Source organism: Medicago sativa, chromosome 5, assembly GCF_051527215.1.
Source record: "Medicago sativa cultivar Bolivia chromosome 5, Bolivia_mono, whole genome shotgun sequence".
NCBI classification, from domain to species: Eukaryota; Viridiplantae; Streptophyta; class Magnoliopsida; order Fabales; family Fabaceae; genus Medicago; species Medicago sativa.
In genome coordinates, this window is record NC_140753.1 from 16,423,352 (window position 1) to 16,436,638 (window position 13,287).

Here is a 13,287-nt window from a genome sequence, read left to right on the forward strand (position 1 = left end):
TGACCATAATATATAATAATCCCAGGTGAAATTACTCAAGTACATATATATATATATATATATATAGGGTTTTGTTACAAGCCACCCTTTGGTGGTGTCTTTTATCAAGCAACACCTTAAGGTGTGATTTTCACTTTTTAGTTATAACTTTGCTAAAAGACACCTTCCTAAAAGTAAGTTGGTGTCTTTTCGCAAAAGCTCATAGAGTAACTTGATAAAAGACACCTTCACAAAAGGTGTCTTTTATCATAACCCATATATATATATATATATATATATATATATATATATATATATATATATATATAATACGGAAAACATTATACCCCCCAATAAACAAATTTAACTGAAGAATCCGACTCAACCGAATAACTTATTAAGCTATGAATCCATATTCACCAATGATGAGAAAACAAGTTTTCTATATGACACATACATTTCAAATTTGAAGTTTCCAATCAACTTAAGACATAACTTCTTTCTTCAGCATGGCACAAAGGCTTCACTGCAGGTATTGTTCTCGAAGTCTATCTCTGTTCTCGTCCCACCATTTCCTAGCCTCTGCATCTCCAAACCTCTGTCGGCTGCGAATAGAGTTCAAAAAATCATCAGTACAGACCCTACCAATCTTCTAAATAGAAATTTTCTTAATTCTCGAGTTGAAAAGGTCGGTCTAGTAGAAATTTTCGTATACTATCTTTTATTATATAGAAATAGCTTAAACATAAGTATGTTACCTGAATTTGATACGTCGAAGCTCGTTGTTCCCATCAGGATACTGCCTGACTGTGACAAATATTCCAGGCTCAACTTGCTCAATCCATTCTGAGTCAGGGTCACTAGAATTGCTGAAGGAAATTTCATTCATAGAAGAAGACCTTAATGCTTGCATGGATGACCCAGCTGCATGCATGTTTTGGTTGCTACTGCTTCCCTGACCCACAGTGAATCCTGAAGGATTAAAGTACTGATTCTCCGGCATTGGATCATTGTTTACCCAAGCAGACACATTGCTTCCACTTCCAGTCTCATGCATTGAGTAAGAAGCTTCTCTTTGCTGTTCAAAGGAAACAATGTAATAATTAGAGATTAAAATCAAAATGCACTACATTTAAGAGAGTCTTGAAATCATATATGAATGTTAAAAATTAAAGTTTACCTCATCCTCAGATGGTAGAGCAGTGCTAAGAGCTTGACTATTGAAACTCCGGACATTATAAAGCTCCCGGAGTCTGTCAAAATTCTCACCCCACCATACTCTAGCTTGCCATTTATCAAAGATTTCTCGACTTCACATTTAAATGTTAAGCAATAAGTATTGTTACAACTAAATTATGAGATGTAAACTAAACCTACGTAGCACCGACACTTCAAATTGAAGGCGTTTGGTATCTGATACCAATACGACAATGACACATATGGTTACATCCAGTTACATCTATTTATCAAATCATTACGAGTGTCAACGTGTCAGTGTTGTGTCCCGTGTTTGTGTATGTGTCAGTATCTAATAGAACTAAACAAGTAAAAATAATCAAAGCTTGTAATAACTTTTAAACATACTTGAAGCGAATTCTCTTGAGATCATTTCCACCATCAGGAAGAGAAAAAAAGGTAACATCAACTCCTGGTTCCACCTGAGCCACCCACTCTTTGTTTTCCTCCAGCACAGCCTCAGGTTCTGCTACAACCGGCTCTTGCACCGTAGGAGTTCGGTTACCACTAGTTTCTCCTATAAACCTTTGATCAGATCTTCCACCAGTGAAATTTACAGGCAAGTCCCAAGGAGGAGTTGAACCTAAGCTCACACCTCCCATATAAGGGTATTGAACCTCAGAATTGACTTCAGAGTTAGCAGCAGATGATCTCAGTCCTCTTTTGTAGGAACTGGTGGATCCTTTTGAGCAAACACCTTTGAACTTTAGTACAATATCCTTTATCTGCATGTGCACAAAAATAAAAGACATTCATATTAGCATTTATGCATTAGAAGTTTTAATAATTTAACCATAGATACCAATTGTATGAAGAATCCAAATAGAAAATAAAATTTATGACAAGTAATGTGCAAGCAAATAAGACACTCTATTTAATAGAAAGTTCATTTTAGGTACCTCATATATATCCTATACTATCAACTATGTGCCTTCAATGGAAAGCATTTCCTATTTGTAGAAAATTTTAACAATATCTATCCAAATATGATTGTCAACATATTCACATATAAATCAGAAATATATGGTTTAAAATAGTTGCTATAGGTATCAACAAGCGTCTCAAAGAAGGTATACTCTCTAATAAGATAATCCAACCAAGATTTGCTTATATCTTTAAAAAGTTATGTGCCTAGCTCAAATTTGCATGCAATAGTTGCTGACAAGGAATAGCATGAAAATGAGGTGTAAGTGTAACTAATAAGCAATTATAATGTGAACAAAAATAGACTGTCACTAATTTTTGGGTGAAATCCATGTGTATTTTCCTACTACGGCAAGCCTATTCGACAACATTGGCGGGACAACCTTTCAAGAGATTTATTTCACAAAAAGAAATTGTAATAAAGACTTGATCCTGAAGAATGTGAAATTGGATCTTCTACGGCTACAAAATGGTGCTGCAACTGAAAGAGACGTTAAATTTATAAAAATAAAATTCATATATGTAAATTTAACGACTTCCTACAGTTGCAGCACCATACTTCAGCAACTGTAGAGGATTTTTATTTAATCTAAAAAGTTCCTAATAAATGTCATTCAAAATATAATTTGCATAGGAATATATAATAGAAAACTTTTGATTCCTTCAGAAAAAAGAAAACTTTTGATAAAACAGTGTGACGACAAGAATTCAAGGATGGACCACACCATGATACGAATATGGCACATTCCATTCTTTGCTAGACATCTTTTCTCAAACATTTAACTAAACTGATGAATGTGGAACATGTTGTCCTAGGTTCTCATCATAAATCAGACAGTTCATTAAAACATAGATATTAAATTAAAATGGTAAGGCAATGATACTATAACAATCTAGGTAGATAGAGTAAATGTTGATTAAAATTTGGGGTATATTAGATTGTAAAATTTATTGACAAGAGCATATAAAAGAGTATTTACATTACATATTATCACTAACTATTATAAATTCCGATTTCAAACCACTTTGATTCTCTTCTCATGTGAAATTATATATAATTGGCCAAAGAGAGTACTTGAAAACTACTAGACAAGTTGGTTCCACAAATCCTAACTCAAGAAAGAATAAGGACCAACTTTGATTGTTTGATGATGATGGTGGTCACATCAGGTTAGCAGCACAGCATCACCACATGCATGTAAAATAAACAAATTAATGGACCAAAGTCCAACCTAAGGAAAAAATGTGGACCATCCGTCAACAACATAAAATGTACAAAACACTACAACACATTTACGTCATCCTAAACCAAATCAATCCCTGCCTAGGGAACTAGTGTACCCGTGTGTGTGACACCCATTTTATATTTATATTCATATATAAAACATATGTACTTAAATATAACAAGTACACTAGGTTACCTCGAAAAAAAAGTACACTAGGTAATAGTATTTGCATTTGGTCTATAACATTTACCTTTTTATTTATATTTAGATCGAGATAATATAAAAATAACCCAAGTTAAATTTTATAAAATTATCTCTCAAGAAAACTAATATATTTTTATATTCATATAAAACATGGAATACTTAATTATAAACAAAAAAGATATGCCATGCATTTTCTTTACAAAAAAAGAGAAAGATATACTATGCATTTGGTCAATTACATTTACCTTTTCATTTATATTTAAGTCCATGGATAATGTATATTATTATTTTTTGGTTACAAGATAATATATATTCTTAAATCAAGGTATAGCACACAGTTTTCATAAATTTTTTTTTTTGAGAAAACTAATATCCATTTTCATATTCATATAAAATATCGCATACTTTTTTTTCTTCTTCTAGTCTCATAAGATCAAAACTCAAAATATAATCAAAACTCAAAATATCGCATAGTTAAATATAGGAAAAATAAAATTACATGCGGTTTGATTAGAGAATTCTCTAGAAGTATATGATTTAATCCAACTAAATGTGATTTAGTTTATATCGATTTTTGGTTGACCTAAATTATAATCGTACGAAAAACTTTTAATATATACCTTTATTATATATAAAATCATTGTAAATTAAATTAAGTTATTATTAAAATAAAAAATAATTAACCAACAAATAATAGATTAATTCAATATCTCATTCCGATAAAAAATTAAGGAATTGAAAATCCATGAAAGCAGATTTGTTTGGTTTTAAAGAAGAAATCTTACATTTGACCCAAACTTCACCTACATTCACAAAAAAAAACATTCAATGAAGAAGAAATCTTACATTTGACCCAAACTTCACCGACATTCATAAAAAAAATTCAATAATTCCAATAATATTTGATTTTTAGTGGTTTTCGATTTCTTTAGATCAACTTCCAATCTTAATTTAGATTGATTTGAATTTAAACAATTGAACACAATTGAATTATAATTCAATCATCTAACCAATTTGATATCCGATTCTATTTTTAAAAGGGTTAATTAAGTAAATGGTCCCTATAAATATTCAGAATTTTGTTTTTAGTCCCTACAAAATAAAATCACACTTTTTAGTCCCTATAAAATTTTCCATCAACATTTTTAGTCCCTATAAAATTTTCCAACAACATTTTTAGTCCCTATAAAATTTTTCCATCAACATTTTTAGTCCCTAAAATGCTTAAGGAAAATCTCATGGGGACTAAAAAGTGTGATTTTATTTTGTAGGGATTAAAAACAAAACTGTGAATATTTATAGGGACTAAAAACTTAATTAACCCTCGTTTTAAAAGCAACATACACATAGGTAAAGCACAAAAGATTCGAAGGATGGTCCCCACAATTGGATTACCCTCAAAGGGTTTGATTTAGTTTTGTTTTCATCATCAAGATGGAAAAAGAAGCTGCAAAAGCAAAATTCATAGATAGGTCTAAGAGAGAGAGAGAGTGAGTATACCTGCGCAGACAGATTCTTGGGGGCTTCTCTGGTGGATGGTGTGCCTCTCTGCTGAACTTGTTCATCCCCATCTTCTGATGTTTGCTTGGCACATGTTATGCATTGCAACATTTTTGCTCCTTCACTCTACACAATCAACAACAATAACATTAACAAAAGCATGCAATAATAGCATTTATTATGTATGCTTCAAATTCAATGAATCAAACAAAAACTTTGGGAAAATGTACCATACCAATGTACTACCATTTGGTTTTTAATTGAAACAAACAAATAAAAATTTTGTAGCAGGTAATCATTTTCTTGAATAATAAAGCAGTAAACATTCAAATATTATTAAAATTTTAAGAGAAAAATAAAAGAAGCAGATACCAAGTTCATGAAAAATAATTTTTCATTTTTACTATTTTAAAATGCAAAACTATTCAAAGTAATAATAAATAATCCTAAGTGTGAGTTGATAAAAACATTGCGTTATATAGACGCAAGTCAGGTTCGAACTCTGGAATATCCCTTTATTCATCTTAAAAGATGAATTTCTCGCTATTAAATCACCGACAAAAAAAATGATCCTAAGCTAAAAAAGTAAAAAGAAAAAGTCATGCGGTTTGGGATTGCAGCATCAAGAATAACAGAAAAAGAAGAACAAAACAAAATCTGAAGCAAAACATAAAAAAGTGAACAACTAAAAGCCTTCATTCATTCTCGTTAGAAAAAGAATGAAACAATGATGAAGGATGCTATGCTATGCAATAGCTATGGCTATGGTTTCTACTCTCATGTCATCTTGTATGTATGCAATGTAATGATGATCATATTTATGTTTGTAAGGTAATGCTTTATCGTACAAAAATTGAAATTAAAAGAATAAAAAGAATAGATATGAAATGAAGCGTGTTGGAGGCCAAATTTTCTGATTCTGACACATACTCTTTTGATTCTCTCTTTTTATCTTTTGTGTTAATCACAATCAGTAAATCACAATCACAATCAATCTCCATTCTTCCAAAAGCTAGTATATATAGTGTTCTTAATTATCATAATAAATAAATTGTTTAATAATGGTATATAGTTTAAAATATTCAATAAAAATTTGTCAAAATAAAATACAATAATTTTTTTGACTAAAAGAAAAAAACATTCAAACAAACAAAAACATTAAATAGGAGCAATGAAAAAGATTTTTAAATTAAGAGCAAATTTGAGTAAATTACAATATGTCACCCTGATTTGAACCAAAACTATGCACTGAAATTTCAATAAAATCATAGCATTTTTGGAAAATTTCACCAAACTCGTCGTCAATCCAAATAAAATGATGTTATTTGAGCATCTAAATAAAGTGATTATAACCATTGATTTGATTCGAAGTGAAAAAAAATAACATATGAATAAAAAAGTTGTTGGACAACAAAATCATTGTAAAAATAACATTTTTCATCTATCTAAATGATATATATGAAAGAAGAAAAGAATTATTATTGTAAAAATTGATTGAGTTTGGTATAGTGAAAATAAGAGTATTGAAAAATAACTTTACCAAACTGAAAGAATCTTAATCTTTGTTCTTCAGGTTTGTCTCCTCTTGACGTCTCTTCCGTATCTCAACTTCATTTTGAGAAGTGGTTTATATAGAGAGTTTGAAACCACAATAAAAGTGCCAACAATGTGTTTGGTTGTTTCAAAAATTATTGTCGTTATTTGCATGCTCGCATGAAAATGCTCCAACTAGCATTATGCTTGCTTGCTAGTACAAGTTTACAAATAACAACAACAAAAAAGTTCTTAATACCAGCATAACTTATGGAATCATTTTCCAAACTCTTAAGAAACTTAAGGGTGAGTCACATGGAAATGCTACTAGAGCCCGAGAACAAGGAGAAGAAAGAAAAGAACCAATGAATGAAAGTTGGCGAGATGATATTTGAAACGAGAAATGAATGGGTAAAGAGAGAAACTAAATTGAGGGTGTTGTATTTATATGGAAAAAGGAGGAGGTTGGGGCGTAAAGTGTGAGGGGAAATTGTTTGTGGGGCCCATATTTGAGGTATATGTGGTGAGAATGGATGAGTTTTGATGTGTTATGTATCTTCTCGATTACAACTCATTTACTTGTGTGTTTGTTTTTGGCTTAATCCGAATGATCTTTGAACTTTTTCGTGACGTAAAAGTGATATCAAAGTTTTGATTTGATTTGATTGAGGAGTGAGCGAGATTTTTGATGTTGGATCACGAACACGAAAAAAGTCTCATATTAGAGGGAGAGATGGTGTGAGGTCAAGTGTGAGTTAAAATTCTGCATTGGATAGAAGAGTTGAGCTTGAATAACATATAAGTAAGAGAATCCGTAAATTTAATGTCTTAAGGTTTTGAGTGGATATGTAGTGTTCAATCTCAATTGTGCGGTTGCTATTAGCCAAATATAAAGATTCAGCCGAGTGAGGCTCTCCATGACCTAAAGAGAGTTATGTGAGTGATTTCAAAATTAAAATGTGCATTGAACTAAACTCAATTGAGTTGGTTGAATAGTGTTGGCTTGAGAGCTTGTAATGTGCTCCTCTCAAGGTTTCATGTTTGTTTTTTTTTTCGATGTCAATTTCGATGGACTAGTCCATGTAAAACTTCATTTTGGCTTTAAATAGGACCCCCACAAGTGAACTATGCTATTTGGCCCATCGAACTAGTCGGTCATCAGACCAAATACCAAATTATTTTTAAAAAAGATAATTGCTTTGAACCTTACAACTTAAAAAATATAAGTGGGGTCCAATGTATTTTAATGGTGAAATCAACAACATAATATAAATTCTTACATTTTTTAATGACACCAACAATATAACAAATCTAATATAAATTCTTATATTTTTTAATGACACAAATAATATAACATATTATTATAGGAAAATGTATTTAAGGGTATAATTAAAATAATAAAATGGTCAGCTCAAAATCCCCTTATATATAGTATATAGATTAAAAACATTAGGTTATTATAGGAGCCTTAGCACCATCACATTGACCTAAACACAACCTCTTTTTCAATTAAAAAAAACTTTGGGAAGTGAGAAAATTTTATTAATCAAAGTGATGGTCATGGTAACTTTAGAACCTTCTTCGAGGGGGTTGAACTATGTACCTTAAGATTGCAAGATAAAACCTTTTACCAATATGATAACACTAAACATCCACTTTCTCATGCCTTTTACTGTTTATGGAATCACACGTTCATGTGTTGGTACTTAGGAGTGTGTTCATCTCTCGGTCCCAGGTTTGAATCCTTCGAGTGATAACAAATTTTTATGTTGGGCTAGTCCATATAAAACTTTGCTTTTACTTAAATTGGACACATACTAATAGACAATACAATTGATCTCCTAGGTTATTCTGTCCTTGAGATAAATCTTCAGTTTTCAAACAAAAAAAAAGAAGGTAATGGCACATTTTACACAATAAGTGATCTCAATCATTAAACTGAGGTTGGATGACTAAGACTTCACAACAATAAAATCAAAATAGAACGATCTTGTATGCTAATCGAACAATCAACATTAAAACTGCGTCCCACATTTATAGCATTGAACTTGTTTCTCACTTTCTTATCTGATATGGAACTTTCAAGCTCATACATCAACAAGAATTTCTCAAACCCTTATTGATAGACAGGGAGAAATGAGACAAAAAAATTCTCTAAATTTGATTTCGCAAACCCTTAATGATAGGGTTAGAATATATTTATTTCAATTACCATGTTAAACGTAAGAAGTTTTCATCGTCGATTAACAATGACTAATCTTCATTTGAGAACCGACGAGGCATATACAAGGTAGATTTTATCATATCAATCAAGTTTTTCCAGACATAAGAGCTAACGTATGAATCCACCTTAAAGGTCAAATTCTATTATTACTTGAATCAATTCATTGTTGGTAAATAATATAATTTTTTTTTAAATTATATTACCTTTGATCGAATCCAAAAACGCACAACTGTGTACGTGAATTTCATGTGATATCTGTCACTTCATTCAAAACAATTGCTTAATTATTATAGTTAAATTGTTTCGTTGTAATTTTGGTATATAATAATTAAGCTTCCTATCAATTCATTCTTTCTAATGGGAATATTATTATTTTTTGAATGGTATGAATTAATAAACAAGTTCAATCTTTCACCACTTTTGTCACATGCGCACAATTGGTAACTTTATATTCCATGCTATATGTTTTTTTAAGGCAATTCCATGTTATGTGTTATCCTCAGCCAAATAGAACGAAAACAAAAATTACATCTTTATTTAAAGGGACAAAAGTTCCTGCACTGTTGGAAACAGTGGCGGGTGCACATACAGCTGAGGGGATGCACTTGCCAACCCTCAAAATTAAATTTTTTCACATATACCCCTATGCTTTTTGCACTTTGAACCTCCTCAAATATTTTTTTTGCACCAGCTGACCCAAACCACCCTCACTTCACTCATTTACACATCTCAACTTCTCTCTAAACTTCTCTCTAAACTATCATCTCTTAACTTAGAAAACCCTTCTTCCCCCACTTCCACCACTCTCATCCACTCCGGCGGCACCACCACCACCAAACTCCACCGCGCCACCACCCAATCCATTCCATCTTCACTCTCGCGACCTATCCACTACCATCTACAGTCACGTTTTAGTTCCCTTTCCATCTCAAATATCAGTTGCAATAAACCACCACCGTCTCCACCTTATTTTTCCGTCCTACGCCGTCGTGCAACCACAAAGGGATATTCAAAAGCCTTCAAAGACATTGAATCTACCACCAAGGTAATCAATTAAAAATCTTTGGTTTAGGGTTTTGAAATTTGGATTTTTTTTAGATAACTTCAATTGTGATAAATTGGTTGATTGAATATGCAATTGAGGTACTAATGATATGTCTGTGTTGTGAATTTGATTGGAGAATTGTTTTAAAGTGACAATCTAACACTCATGGTTTTTTGGGTTGTAAATGGTTCGCTTCAGATTTTTTAGTATCCTGTTCAATTTGTTCAAAATGCAAAAAACATATGAATCCTACTAATGTATCATGTTATTCTATTTGTTCAACTTGCTTCTCAACATGTTTCATGTAATTTGGAAGAGTTACCATCGGATTCGGGAAAGCGGCCTAAAATGTCAACATACCATCCATATGATCAAGAGATAATGCGCCGAGCATATCTACAAAGAGGACCATGCCAACCTAATCAACATAATTTTCTTGGGTTAATTATGTTTTTGGTCCCTACAAAATTGCGACCTTGTAAGTTTAGTCCTTACTTAATTTTAATAGCATTTTTAGTCCCTACAAAAAAAAAATTTACTTATAATTTTAGTCCCTGCTAAAATAAATTTTGTTTAATTATCCTTAAACTCTTAAATTTTTTAACGATTCTTTTTATACAAGTTTAGAACACTATGAAAGGTTCATTTACTAAAATCTATAATTTTTTAACATGAAATAAATTAAATATGAATTTTTTAAAATGACAAAAGTTTAAGATATAAGTAACAAAAATATGGACGTAGAAATCAAATTTTTGCGATATTTTTTTGGAGGACCTTTTAATAACGTTCTTAACACGCCTGTAAAAAAATTGTTGAAAAACTTAAGAGTTTAAGCATAAATTAAACAAATTTGGATTGAGTAAGGACTAATATTGAGTGCAGAAATTTTTTGTAGGGATTAAAAATGCTATTAAAATTAAGTAAGGACTAAACTTACAAGGTCGCAATTTTGTAGGGACCAAAAACATAATTAACCCAATTTTCTTCAAAGAAAAATTGAAAATTCAATGAGAAGGATTTGTCCCTCTTGGTTTAATGAATTTGGTAATTGGTTAGAGTATAGTATCGAAAAAGACGCCGCATTCTATTTATGTTGTTATCTCTTTATATTGAGAGAGATGTGGCGAACAAGATTGATGATGAGTTGATTATTCAACGATTTCAGAACATGCAACCTCGTAGGGGACATTTGTAAAGAATGGATGGAGTTGTTTGACTACATTGTAAATTTAATACAATGTAATTTTTTGGATACATTTATTATATTATTATAAATTAAAATTTAAAATTTTGAACCTCCTGACCCTGGGTCCTGGAGACGCCACTGGTTGGAAATATTCAGTTCTCAAAACATTTTCCTATTCTGTGTGAACAATTTGCTAAACTAGAATCTTACCAAACTTTGCTTTGTTTGGCCAATAAATGTTACATGGATTCTGATATATATACATATATAATAAGATCAGGAAAGTGCAAGAAAATTAAGAAAGAACAGAAAAAAGGAATATATATCATAAAAGATACTATAGCTAGGAGGAGATAGATGAGAGGTACATTACTGAACTGTTTGGTCCAATCAAGTTACACTATTACTATTGTGGAGAAACACTTGTGTGGATCAGGACCAAGAATTTTGGTTTGGTCACACACAAAGAGAGAAGAGAGAAGAGAGAGAAGAGAGAAGAGAGAGAAAATGGAGAAGAGAGAAGAGACGAGAGAGAAGGCAAATTTTTGTGTGTGTGACCAAACCAAAATTCTTGGTCCTGGTCCACACAAGATTTTCTCACTATTGTGATTGAAACAAGATTTCCAACGATGTTGTCAAAGGAACAGCTATTTGTAGTATAGGACTAGAAAGGCACACCCTCGGTTTTTTTGGTGCTTCTGTATCTATGATCTATCACCTGCATCTGCATGCACTATTGTGTTTTGTTTTTACTATTTTTTTGTTTGAATACCCTGGGCCTGTCCTGTCCCAAACAAACTCCGCAGGTGAAATTCTCTATAGTTCTCTTGTTCCGCATGTCACTCCTAATATTACTTTTTCTACTGTCTAGTCTAATTTGAACATTAAAGTATAAACCCGTGACACTACCTATATTTATCTTTATATCTTCCCATCTCAATTTATTCATTTTTTGAAGGGGTTCTATCTTAACTTTTGTCTTCTACAATTTAAAAACATTTTAAAATATACACGAAAACTAAAGAACACGTAGACAATAAAATTTTGATGTCAAAAACTTATTTCTCTTTTACGTTTATTTTATCATTTTTGTCTCAAAACGTGAATGTTGTGAGAGCCCTAATTTTTATTTTGTGGATTTTTTGAGTTTGATGATGAATTAGAGAATGGATGTACATGTTGATGTGTCATTAAGTTTGAAGAAGAATCTTAATTTCTTTTTGAATTTTTTGTATAAGAATTAGTTAATAAAAAAATTAATTTTTTATTGATCTATATTAGTTACATACACTTGAGCTTTTTTAGATGGAGTAAAACGAAAATTAATTAAAAAAAAAAAAAAGATTACGACATAAGTGCTCTAACTCAGAAAGTAGCCATAACCCTCTTCAAACATTTCATAGCAATGGTACATCACCTAGGCATAACGCAGAAAGCATCAGTTCTAAACAATACATCAAAAATGGGAATTTGTTGACTTACCCTCAGATGCAGTTCTTATTGGAAGCAAGTACAAAAAATGAGAATGCTAGTATAGAAAAATTTGAATCAAGTCTTGTTGCACAAGGCTTCAATCAGACAGAAGGATTGAACTACTAGAGATTCTCACTTGTTGCAAAATTATCAACATTAAGAGTCTTGATGGCCCTAGTTTCTCTATACATGGAGATTTACACGAGGCACAATGTTACATGAAGATGCCTCAAAGAATCTCTACTCCTAAACTAGGTCAAGTGTGCAAACTTCTTAAGTCATTAATGGTCTTAAGCAAACAAGTCGCCAGTGGTTTGAAAAAAATTGACAAATTTCCTGATTTGTGCAAGCACATCCTGATCACACTCTATTCAACAAGTTCACTTCCACATTATTCATTGTCATTTTGGTTTGTTGAGGATAGGAACTTCACTCACAAAATTTGATGAATTGAAAGCAGCTTTAAATAAAACTTTCCATATTATTTAAGAATATAGGTAAAATAATTTTTTTTTCTTGGGGTTGAAGTGGCAAGATCTTCCAAAGGCATATCTCTGTGTCACGGAAAATATTGTATATATTTACCTGGAGATTGATATATAATGGAATACTAATAAATTTCCTTTTGCTCTCTTATTATTCCTCCTTAGTTACATCTCTTTAACCATTTTCCATTTTGTTGTTCACCTACCTCCAGTATGTGCTAGGGATAAATTTGATGTTCCTTGCAATGCAAGAACTGCACATATGAGAC

General features: G+C 31.5%; 1 protein-coding gene across 1 annotated transcript; it reads right to left on the minus strand.

The window, feature by feature from the left end:
• Positions 1 to 341: 341 nt before the first annotated feature.
• On the minus strand, positions 342 to 7,008 carry LOC146920547 (protein Brevis radix-like 1). Its single transcript, XM_085713976.1, has 6 exons — positions 6,610 to 7,008; positions 5,070 to 5,195; positions 1,564 to 1,940; positions 1,160 to 1,289; positions 738 to 1,057; positions 342 to 584 (listed from the first exon to the last, which is right to left on the minus strand). Exons 2-6 carry the CDS (start codon positions 5,178 to 5,180, stop codon positions 503 to 505), a joined length of 1,020 nt encoding a protein of 339 aa, XP_085570102.1. The 5' UTR covers positions 5,181 to 5,195; positions 6,610 to 7,008; the 3' UTR covers positions 342 to 502.
• Positions 7,009 to 13,287: the final 6,279 nt, after the last annotated feature.

Coding starts and splice junctions, on each gene's coding strand:
- LOC146920547 (XM_085713976.1), bottom strand. CDS start 5,180: ATGTTGCAATGCATAACATGTGCCAAGCAAACATCAGAAGATGGGGAT. Junction 1,290..1,563: donor CTCAAGAGAATTCGCTTCAA/GTATGTTTAAAA, acceptor TTAAATGTGAAG/TCGAGAAATCTTTGATAAAT. Junction 1,058..1,159: donor CTCTACCATCTGAGGATGAG/GTAAACTTTAAT, acceptor TCCTTTGAACAG/CAAAGAGAAGCTTCTTACTC.